Below are 10,334 nucleotides of genomic sequence, written 5' to 3'. Positions count from 1 at the left end.
CGAGCCCCAATGGACGACCACGCCCACTTCGACGACGAATAAGAAAGATGTGTTGCACGCGGCGATTCCTCAAGGGGGAAAGAGACGAAGGAGGGACATTCAGAAAGGCGGCTGGGCTGAACGGGCTGCCGCCTTCGATCAACTCTAATTTTGTGACGTCATAGTTTTTTCGGGGGTGTGCATAATTTCTTACAAACACGACTGTGACGTCATGTGCACGTTATCTTAACTTTAATTTCTATTCGTATGGGGAGGGGGGACTTATCGTTTTTTTCTGACGTCACCATTCAAATTTTTGCTTACCTTGTTGTCGCGTACACGTGATTTACGTCAGATTTTTTATTTCTTTTGAATGCGCGCACTCGTCTCGCCGTTTATCATCCTCTAAAAATACACAAGATTGCATCAAGAGTTTGGAGAAACTACATTGATATTGAGCCTTCGCGGAAATCCGACTTTCCTATGAGAGCGTTGATGAGAACCGGCTTTCCCGTTTTCGCTATCGCTTTCGCTTTGCTCAAGACCGCGTCGATTTCCTCGTCCGACGCGTCCTTGAGAACGAGTCCAGCGCCGCCGAACCCTTCCGCGACTTTATCATAGTCGCAATACTAAAATAGACCCCAATAGGACACAAGAGAGAGAGTGAAGAGAGTCAGTTTCTTACGTCGAGATCACACCCAATAGATGAATTAAATATGGGAACTTGCTCTCTCGCAATCTGCGTCCAGCCGGCATCGTTTCCAATCAAAGCAATAACAGGCAACTAAAAAAAACAGAACATATACATCATAATATAAAAATATTCGTATCTCTTCTACCTTGTGTCTGGTGAACGTGTCAAATTCAGCCACACTGTAGCCAAGCGACCCATCTCCATACACAACCCAAATTTCGCTATCAGGACGGCACAATTTCGCGCCGAGAGCGAAACCTCCGCCGACGCCTAGAGTACCAAATGCTCCCGGATCCAACCAATTCAAAGGTCCACGTGGCCTGAGTAAAAATCAATATTTATGATATATAAATGATTTTTTTGTACCTGACTATGTAGGCGGCACTTCCGACAAAATCTCCGCCGTCTACTACAATGACGCTATCGTCGTCCAACATCTCTTCGGTGTGGTATAAAATTTGAAGTGGGTTCATGTGCTTTTTGCACGGCTCTTTCGATTTCAATCTTTAGAAATCACCAAATATCATTTTTTTCTAATATAGGACTATTTGCTATTACCTATTGGCTTTTTCCTTTTCAAGATCTCGTTCTTGGAGTTTCTGAAGCCAATCTGGAGAGCACTTGTAATTGGGCATTTTTTTCGGAAGCGAAACCAAAAAAGAGCCAGCATCAGCTTTGAAACAAGTCCAATTAAAATCATTTCTATAGAGAAAAAACCCTTCTCTTTTACCTTGTATAGCCAAAGTGGCTTTCCACAAAGACGGTGAATTCTAAAAATGATATTACCTAATCAGGATTTCTACAACAAAAAGAGCCACCTTTGTTAGATGCTCATAATCGCGATTGACTGCAATAATTTTAGATTTTCGACTCAACGCTCGACCGTACTCGAGCCGAAAATCACAAGGAATACCTAGAACATACTCTCAGCCTTTTGGCTACATCGTATCCGCTGTCTCAACCTGCCAAAATGACAACATCGGCTTCCTTGAGAGCGTCCCTTCTCCGCTGGCGAATGTGAATGGGACTACGTCGTCCCAGAAGCCCGCGCGCCATTCCAGCCAAAAAACAAGGCACACCCAAAGCCTTAATTAAAAGAGAAAAATCAATAATTAATTAATTAATCAATTAATGAAATCACTTCGAGAGATTTTCTAATATCCGTTGCAGCTGTCGGAGGCAGCAGCGCTTGACTGCCGACCAATATAACGGGACGCTTTGCCTCACAAAAATACCTCACAGCCCCATCAACTACAAAGTATAAATATTTAATTAAATAAGGATATCAATTTTTTACCGTCTCTCGTCGTTGGCATGGGAACTGATACGGGTAGAGGCGAATAGTCGGTGTTTCTCCACGCGTCGGAGTGAACGGAAAAGACTCGCGATTCAATGTACCTTAGTGGAGAGAGAGGGAGATTGCACACGTGATTGATTTGTGGCTAGCTAATAGAAACCGCATGAAAATTCTATCCAAGAAGCCACTCTTGCTTGGCTTGGAGACACACATATACATTTTTATTTTAAAATTAATGACGCGTTTATGTACCCTTTTGCAGAACTGTGAATAGAGCAGGTCGAAGGAATAGAGAACGTCGATGGGAAGCTCAAGAAAACACGGACCTAAAAGCAATAATTTTAATCAATAATTTTTTTAATTAATTTGTACCTGGAACATTGGACTGAGCTACAGCTATAGCCTTTCTCAGTGTGGGAACGACGTCACGCACTCTGTGCTCACAAAATTAATTAATTAATTAATTAATCCCTATTAAATTATTTTCTTTATTTTACTTTCGAACGCTCGCCGAGTATTTGCACAGAGATTTGAACAGGCTAAGATGATCAATATCCTGAAGAGCACCGCGACCCTACAGAAAAATCAATAAAAACACGAGTGGATTAACATAGATTTGCCACTGTGACCTGTAGCAAAGTAGGAGCCGCTCCACCCAGAAGCAATATAGGAATCTGAGCCATTTGAGCATTCTTCACGGCCGTTATTGTATTCGTTACGCCGGGACCTGCCGTGACGCAGGCCACCCCAATTACCCCGGATAAACGAGCCACAGCGTCGGCAGCAAATACGGCAGTGACCTTGGAGAATATCGTTATGAGGATATATCACGTGCTGGGATGACGTCAAACTTCGTGTCTCGTGTCTATGACGCGAATGCCGAATTTTTCGCAGGAGGCGAGAATCGGCGAGATGTGGCCTCCGCATAAGGTGAAAATGTACTTTACGCCGTGTTCCTGAAGAAACGTGGGTTATCAATGGCACGCCCCCTCCCAGACACGCCCACACATGGACATTGTACGGCGTTGTACTCACTTTTAGGACTTTTGCCACGAAATCGCCGCCGGCGTGAACTTTCTTCTCCTCTTCGGTCATCTAGAAGCGCCCATAGTTCGATTCGTCGCGTTCTTTAGCGATTTCGACTCACTTTGAACGTGAAATAGCCGATGACATCCAGTTTGTGAATCGCTATGGCAAGCGCAGTAAAAATAGACGGCAAAATCAGCATGGGAACATAGTAAAGAAGAAAAGAAAGCCAGTCCATTTTGCAAACCACGAGGTCGTTTACAGCACGCTACGGAAGCGAAACCTGACGTCATTGACGACACCCGTATATAAATATTCAAGCAGCAAACATACGTACATCAAACAAATGCAAAAAAAAAGAAAAAAAACATATTAATTCAGCCCAAAAAATGCCATCGTTTTCACCTTACTGCTCTACGGTTTCTCATAGAGCGGATTTGTGTCTCCGCCCTTGCCTGCAGATGGCATGAACTTATCAATCTAAAAAACGCGTGAAAACACAATCCTATTGACTCCGATGTCTTACGTCAACATCTTGGCCACCACCACCACCATACATACTGTAGACCGGATTACCAATACCAGAAGCGGTTTCAGCAGAAAAGACACCGCGCGGCTTGTCGCTCTTCTGAGCCTGGTATCTAAAGAATAAACAACAGTGCAGCCTTTCCAGCTTTGCATACACTGCACTTACTTTTGCTTCATCATAAAATAAATGATGACAGTCACAATGATGATACCCACAACGGCGACACTCACTCCAATAGCAACATACATACCAGCTATAAAATAATTAATTTAATTAATTATTAAATTTAATTAATTAATTAAGCGTGCTCCACTTACTATTATCGCCGCCGCCGCTGCCGTCTTGGCCCTGCCCTGCCGAGTTTCCGTCTCCCGGCTCTGGAGTGTTGCCGGGTTCCTGACTCTCACGCAATGCATTGGCATAGGCTTGAGTGCGATAGCACACGCGACGCGCTTCCCCGATCGTCTGACAGACGCACGTCTCGCAATTCTCCACCGTCTGCTCGCACGCCAAACAGTACTCGGGATCGCTGACGGGATCGCAAACGCACGAAAGCGAATGGGGCTCGCACGCCTGCGGCGAACAAACGATGGGCACGAGCGTCGGTTCGCGCGTCGGTTCGCGCGTCGTCGCCGCTTCCGTCGTCGCCGCTTCCGTCGTCGCGGGAGTTCCCGTGCTGGGCGGACGCGTGCCGAAAATCGTAACCTCGCAACGACGTCCAGTATAGGGCCACGCGCAATAGCAATACATCTCCCCGTATCGAATATGACACGATCCGCCGTTGACGCAATAGAGAGGACTGCAATCGGTGAGACAGCCACCTTCGTCGGACTTATCCTCGCAGTTCGTCGGCCCATTGCAACGCTGTTTCAAGGGAATGCATTGGCGACCGTCGGCGCAACGCCATTCCTCCGGCGGGCACGTGGGCGGCGGGGGCGGGGAACTCGGACATTCCTTGATGGTTATATCGTCGATGGCGATGTCGCCGGCGTTTCCGCCGGTCATTGTGGCGAGGAAGAGAAAGTGGAATGTGGGCGAGGTGATGTTCATTGGATAGACTTGGGCTTGTTTCCAACTATTGCCCTGGTCACCAGTCAGCGTCCAAATTGCTTCACGTGACAGAGGACCCTTGTCGTACGTCTCCTCAACAAAGACCTTAGAGACGAAATATCTTTAATTATTATATTTTTATTTTTATTTATTTGTTCTTACGTCGAGGGTTCCCACGTCGGATCCGTACATGTGATAGAAGAATTGGAGCATGCACGTGCCGCAATTCAACTCCGTTCGATTGTATTCGGGACTTCGCAAGATCGACACGTCACCGTCCTTAGTAGGAATATTCCATCCCGTCTCAACATACATATAATATCCTTTAATTCAAAAAAATCAATAAATAACTTCCTTGATTATTATTTTCATACCGAATCCGTTCTGAAGCGAGTGATCGTCATCGGGTCCCGAATTCCACGCGGGCGTGGCGCCATTCTTACGCTGCCAATTTCCCTTGTCGTTCTGCTCATTATAAAACCCGCAATCATCATTATCAAACGTACACGTCAAGCAAAGACCAGGCGGCGGCGTCGGCGGCACAAACGACTTATTATCTAAATAAAATCAAAATAAAAAACAGCTAATATATAGAATTCTTTAACTTACAGCAGCACATAACTCCGCCGGCTTCCGCCGCCGTCAAACGCGCGCATCCCTTATACTCGCTCAGAGGCGTATACGTCGTCGCGCCGGGCCAAAACGCTCCGTCACAGTCGACCTTGTCCTGTTTCTCGCAATCCAATCCGCAGCAGAGCGGCTCGTCGCAACTCAAATCATTCAAATCATAATGCGAGCAACCGTAGTCAACGTTCGCTTTGGGCTTATCGCACGCGCCTAATTTCCTACTACAATGATTAATACCGGCGCTGAATCGTCCGTAGCCGGCCGCCTTGCACGTGCCGCTATTGATGTAGCCGGGAATTTCGCCGGCAACGCCGCCGTATCCGCACACTTGCCAACCGTTTTCCGAGTCGCACAAGTCGGATGGTACGAGGCATTTGCGACTGTTACCGTTGCTGAATTTGTTTCCGCACCAATGTCGCGTTGGTCGATCGCGGAGGCTCTTCAGGCCGTCCCAATTGCCCAGGCAACCGGCGACGTTTTTCTCGTTAAAGAAGCCCTCGCGCGAACCGTCGGCGCATCCGGTCGTAAGGGCCAATTCTAAATAATCGCACCCCTTAGAATCTCGACTATAGAAAGACGGTTTCTCTCGAAAAAGTGAGGTGGACAGTGTTTGAGATAAAGCTTTATCTTTTCGTCTTGGGGGGGGGGGGGGGGGGGGGGGGGGGGAGACTACACGCGAAAGGGGAGCTCTAAACAAGACTCTATCTATTCGCACGAGTACTGTATACGGTACAGTGGAGCCTCGCGTTTCCAAGAGTGCTTCCACTGTATTTTCTTATTTTATTTTTTTCTTACTTGGATCGCAGTAGGAAGTAGCGACGGACGAGTCGAATTTGCAGCCGGTGAATTTGAGATCGTCGAGCCCGATATCGCCTTTCTCGCCGGTGCCCTGGAGGGCGATGATGTGAATTCGATAATCGGAATAGCTCGATAAACTGAAGGCCATTTTATTCCATTGGTTTCCCTGATCTCCTGAGACTTCTTTGAGGAGGCGGAAACCCTCGGAGTTCTTCTGATAGACTTGCAACTTGCCCATGTCGCTGCCCCACATGTGATAGTACAATTCGAGATTGCAAGGGCCCAGCTGAGGTTTGATATTGGGACTTTCTAATATAGCCTTTTGACCTTCTTGACGATTTCGCCACGCATTCCAATCTCCCGCTTCAAAGTAAGTATAATAGCCTAAAGAAATGAATAAATAATAATTAATTAAATGTTTATATCCGGATACCTTTATCGTTTCCAAACGTGTGATCCGATCCAGGACCCGTATTCCACGAGGGAGTTCCTCCTTTTCTCGGGAACCAATCAAAATCGTCGCACTTCAAATTATTCCAGAAACAATAGCCATCGTTGCTGTCAAAATCACAATTACCAGTAGGCGGACCTAATAAAAACACCAAAGATTATATCAAATATTTAATCAATTTTTTTCCTACCAGGTGTAGGTGCATTGGAAAGTCCAGAAGTGAAATTGGGATGGCAAACGTCCAAATTGTAGCACGTTGTATTCTCCTCGAAATACTTAGCGCATCCGGCCGAAAACGAAAAATCATCGACAGCAATATCGCTAAATCGCGAATCCGATATCTGATCGGCGCGCACGCTAAGCACAAAGTCGCGATTCTCGTCCCCGGACGTATAAACGTCCACGGTGATGTTCTTCCACGCGTCGCCTTGGCTACCGGTAATATCCCAAAGATGCGGATGAATCCAATCGTTATCCGGTTCCTTGAGTATGGTCAATCGACCGACACTGGATCCAAGCATGTGATACCAAAGCGTGAAGAAGCATTGTCCCTTTTGCGACACTTTCTTCAGACGACGACTTCGCAATTTCGCCTCGTGCGGACGCCAACCGTCCTTCTGCGGAAGATTCGACGATTCAATAAACATATAATGTCCCTGAATGTTCCCATAGGTGTGATCGTGTCCGGGACCCGTGCCTTTGGATTCCGTGTAGCCGCGTCCGCGCGACCACGTGTATTGATTTCCGGTCAGCTGATTCGTCCAGCAACAGAAACAATTTTCGAAATCGCAATCGCCCGGACTGACGCCCGGTGGACGCGTGGGCGTGACGGGGGTGGGGCCTTGAGGGCAACCATTGAACTTTATATCGTCGATGGCGATGTCGCTTTGATCGCCGCCCGCCACCGCTTCGAATCTGACGTAATATGACGTCGACGATTGGAGATTGACGCTCGCGTAGATCCACTTGTCGCCTTGGTCACCGCTCTTGGTCCATTGTGACGTCAGCTTGAGGGAGCGCGCGTCTTCGATGAGAACGGAGAGAGATCCGACGCTGCCGCCCCACATGTGATACCAGAAGGTCACATTGCAGCAGGGGCCCGATCCCGTGGGGGGAGAGAGCAATTGGGAGCGGAGTTCGGCTTTTTGACCCTTTCGCGTCGGCGACGACGATTCGATGTAGATGTAGTGACCGTTTCCGGACGTGTGATCGGAGTTGGGGCCCGTGCGACGCCACCAACTGCTGTCCGCGCTGCCCGATTTCGTTATGAAGTGGAGACCGTCGCTCGGGATTCGATTCCACGCGCAGATGTCGTTCTTGTCGAAGTTGCAGTCCTGCGTGTTGCTTGGAACGTTGGGACACGACTGCTGGGCGCTGGTCACTACGAATAAACATCCCGGATAATTTAATATGTAATTGTGAGCTATGTTGGGGAGGGAAATCTATGCTAATTTTGTCTTGGATACGCCCAATGTGACAAAGACACACCCTTCCAACGAGTTTCCATTTCGAACTTCTCAAACTCTTTACGTGGAGTCATCATCGCGTTTTTTGATTTAATTAATTATTGCATGGGTGCGCGCGGAGTGCGTGACTTACGCAGAGTTAGTTGCAAAGCGATGAGGCCAATTGCAAGCTTCATTCTGCTCTGTACACGTCAACCTATACGCGAGATTCCAATGAGCGCCTGTGGAGAAGACTCCAGGGAGCGAGGGAAAGAGCTCACTTATTTGTCCTTCTCACGAGGTGTCTCCTACTCGTGCTTGGTACCGAATGAAAAGACAGCACGTGCACGTAGGATGAGCGTCATGTTTGATACGCTATCTGATTGGCTGCACGATTAGGTCCAATCACGAGACATCAACAAGTCATCCACACCTTTATATATATCCGTGCTGCTATGCAATGCTAATAATCATAATTATAATCAGACTTCATACCTTTTTGCACTACAAAATTATACATGAGGAGTCTTTTGATGATGGTGCTTGTGGTCTTCTTTCTTGTCTTGGCTCTTCTTCTTCTCTTCGCTGTTGTGGAGGAGTGCGCTGTTGTTGGCGTGCTGCAGCTTGCTCCTGCTCGTCGAATTCTCGCTGTAACTGCCTGGCAAGTTCGTGACTAAAAAATCAACCCAAACAACTATAGTCCTCAGTTATTCAATTATTGATTTTTTTCTTTACTCTCGCGATGTGTCATGTCCCATTGGGAGGTCAACGTGCGTCGGCTGGGGCACTTGTTCGTTCTCTTGCAATTGCATAGCAATTAACAGGCTATATAGATAATAGACGTATAACTTCATCATTTTTTTTATTTTTACTCTTGGTCTTCTTGACTCATTCCCTGATAATCCGTCGCCTCTCGCCCGTCCGGAATCTCCTCCCTCCTATCATAGGACTGCGCACTCGTGTGACACGTCGACGTTTGAAATTTCTCATCAACAAAATCCGTATCCCCTTCAATATTCGAGAGAACTTCCCACACAATAGACGGCTCATTGAGATAACCCTGATCCGTGACAAGCAAATACAAATGACCCTAAGAAAGAAAAAAATCACGCGGAGGAACGAAGAAGGAGCGTGCAACCTTTTCTTTATGCAACGTGCTAAAGTGATTATTTCTGAAGAAAACGCACAGCTCCTTGTCATCCACGTGAGACGCCAATTCAGATAATCCATGATACGTAAGCTGGGCCTGACTCGACGTGTAAAACTCTTGACATAGAATAGCTACGACGCAACCTTAATTACCATTAAAAAATACTCGTATTTAATAATGTTTACCGTGGGTCATTGTCTGTGTAGCGGTTCCCGGCGATTGGCTCAATTGCTGGGCTTCGCTTTGTTGCCCGGCAATGATTTTTTCTACGAGTTGATTGTAGCTTAGATTGCATACAATCGGATAGATCTGCGTGTCTTGGGGATCGGGCAGCCAGCCGTGATAGAGCCGAATGTCGAGCAAATCGAACAGAATGCATTCTTGAGTGAATTCGAAATCGCGAATGCTGAAATCGATTTTTTTCGTATTAATTTTTCGATTATTTTATTATTTTTACCCGGAAAACTTCACGTTGATGTCGAGACCCGTGTGGAGTTTATCAAAGACGCCCATTGCGTCGTCGCAATTTTTCTCAAAATCCAATCTCTGCGATTCGGGTACATTCTAATATATAATCATCATTAATTAATTAATTGATTAATCCTTCTCTCCCTCCTAACCTCACCTCGTTCCCCTGCCTCATATTTTCTACTGTAAATTCAGCGAGAAGTTCTTTGAGCTCATCAGACGATATACGCTCAGTTCCCTCAGGCAAACTCATCTTATGTGACAATACTAGCGTATTACATATAGCCAATAGGGGGCAGGGTCCGTTTTCGTTCTGCGTCACAATTGGCGTGCTCTGGCCGCGCCAAAGAATCCATTTGACTCGATGAGGTGACGTCGTCGTTTCTCTCGCTCCTTCCGGGTCGCCGCGAATGTTTAAAATTTCGCTTCCGGTTGGGCTTCTGGATTTCGTTTCGATCGCGGCGAGTGGAGTTGGCGAGTTCTCGTCGTTTCGGTTGGTTTCTGATTCTATTTGGGTCTCGGATGAGTCGTTTGGATGAAGATTCGGATGGAGCGTGGCGTCGTCTCGATTTTCGCTTTGGCTTTCCGGTTCGTTTGCATCGATTTGAGACGACTGAGCTACCGGAATGTCGCTTAAAGCCGGAATAGTCGTTGTGACGTCGTGATCCGAGGCCATTCAGCCGATTTCGCAGGATCCGAGATTCGGATACGGGAGACAACGCGATATAGAGCCTTCCGTGACGTAGTCCCCCTACGTCACTAAATAATATGTGTTGTACTTACACTTTTATGTTCGCTGGCTGAATCACGCTGAACTTGG

General features: G+C 46.9%; 3 protein-coding genes across 4 annotated transcripts; all 3 read right to left on the bottom strand.

The window, feature by feature from the left end:
- Window positions 1-324: 324 nt before the first annotated feature.
- On the bottom strand, window positions 325-3,254 carry LOC136198802 (2-hydroxyacyl-CoA lyase 2-like). Its single transcript, XM_065988847.1, has 18 exons — window positions 3,118-3,254; window positions 3,006-3,065; window positions 2,822-2,926; window positions 2,600-2,770; window positions 2,468-2,544; window positions 2,343-2,404; window positions 2,223-2,296; window positions 2,131-2,168; window positions 1,971-2,071; window positions 1,815-1,924; window positions 1,636-1,759; window positions 1,492-1,586; window positions 1,404-1,443; window positions 1,232-1,346; window positions 1,040-1,177; window positions 819-993; window positions 665-763; window positions 325-608 (listed from the first exon to the last, which is right to left on the bottom strand). The coding sequence occupies exons 1-18, from the start codon at window positions 3,232-3,234 to the stop codon at window positions 423-425; spliced, it is 1,887 nt and encodes a 628-aa protein (XP_065844919.1). The 5' UTR covers window positions 3,235-3,254; the 3' UTR covers window positions 325-422.
- Window positions 3,255-3,285: 31 nt separating this feature from the next.
- Window positions 3,286-8,225, bottom strand: LOC136198798 (MAM and LDL-receptor class A domain-containing protein 2-like). Its single transcript, XM_065988843.1, has 12 exons — window positions 8,178-8,225; window positions 8,051-8,113; window positions 6,642-7,832; window positions 6,434-6,589; window positions 5,998-6,384; window positions 5,185-5,739; window positions 4,950-5,132; window positions 4,738-4,898; window positions 3,843-4,680; window positions 3,691-3,778; window positions 3,523-3,637; window positions 3,286-3,476 (listed from the first exon to the last, which is right to left on the bottom strand). Exons 2-12 carry the CDS (start codon window positions 8,091-8,093, stop codon window positions 3,411-3,413), a joined length of 3,783 nt encoding a protein of 1,260 aa, XP_065844915.1. The 5' UTR covers window positions 8,094-8,113; window positions 8,178-8,225; the 3' UTR covers window positions 3,286-3,410.
- LOC136198804 (ubiquitin carboxyl-terminal hydrolase MINDY-1-like) lies at window positions 8,205-10,220 on the bottom strand. 2 transcript variants are annotated; one of them, XM_065988850.1, is made up of 8 exons: window positions 9,672-10,220; window positions 9,504-9,610; window positions 9,232-9,452; window positions 9,035-9,177; window positions 8,769-8,986; window positions 8,632-8,721; window positions 8,392-8,569; window positions 8,205-8,329 (listed from the first exon to the last, which is right to left on the bottom strand). In XM_065988850.1, the coding sequence occupies exons 1-7, from the start codon at window positions 10,188-10,190 to the stop codon at window positions 8,401-8,403; spliced, it is 1,467 nt and encodes a 488-aa protein (XP_065844922.1). In that variant the 5' UTR covers window positions 10,191-10,220; the 3' UTR covers window positions 8,205-8,329; window positions 8,392-8,400. The 2 variants fall into 2 exon arrangements, with proteins under 2 accessions (XP_065844922.1, XP_065844921.1); XM_065988849.1 differs by having other exon boundaries at window positions 8,253-8,359; window positions 8,415-8,569.
- Between the last annotated feature and the right edge of the window lie 114 nt (window positions 10,221-10,334).

Source organism: Oscarella lobularis, chromosome 19, assembly GCF_947507565.1.
Source record: "Oscarella lobularis chromosome 19, ooOscLobu1.1, whole genome shotgun sequence".
Classification (NCBI taxonomy): domain Eukaryota; kingdom Metazoa; phylum Porifera; class Homoscleromorpha; order Homosclerophorida; family Oscarellidae; genus Oscarella; species Oscarella lobularis.
The sequence above is the reverse complement of the archived record's forward strand: the minus strand, read 5'-3'. Positions and strand labels throughout refer to the sequence as shown.

Coding starts and splice junctions, on each gene's coding strand:
- LOC136198798 (XM_065988843.1), bottom strand. CDS start 8,093: ATGAAGCTTGCAATTGGCCTCATCGCTTTGCAACTAACTCTGC. Junction 5,740..5,997: donor TACTTCCTACTGCGATCCAA/GTAAGAAAAAAA, acceptor GCGATTATTTAG/AATTGGCCCTTACGACCGGA. Junction 5,133..5,184: donor CGGCGGAGTTATGTGCTGCT/GTAAGTTAAAGA, acceptor GATTTTATTTAG/ATAATAAGTCGTTTGTGCCG.
- LOC136198802 (XM_065988847.1), bottom strand. CDS start 3,234: ATGGACTGGCTTTCTTTTCTTCTTTACTATGTTCCCATGCTGATTTTG. Junction 1,760..1,814: donor ATATTAGAAAATCTCTCGAA/GTGATTTCATTA, acceptor CTTTTAATTAAG/GCTTTGGGTGTGCCTTGTTT. Junction 609..664: donor CTATTGGGTGTGATCTCGAC/GTAAGAAACTGA, acceptor GGTCTATTTTAG/TATTGCGACTATGATAAAGT.
- LOC136198804 (XM_065988849.1), bottom strand. CDS start 10,190: ATGGCCTCGGATCACGACGTCACAACGACTATTCCGGCTTTAAGCGAC. Junction 9,611..9,671: donor ATATGAGGCAGGGGAACGAG/GTGAGGTTAGGA, acceptor ATTATATATTAG/AATGTACCCGAATCGCAGAG. Junction 9,178..9,231: donor TACACAGACAATGACCCACG/GTAAACATTATT, acceptor GTTGCGTCGTAG/CTATTCTATGTCAAGAGTTT.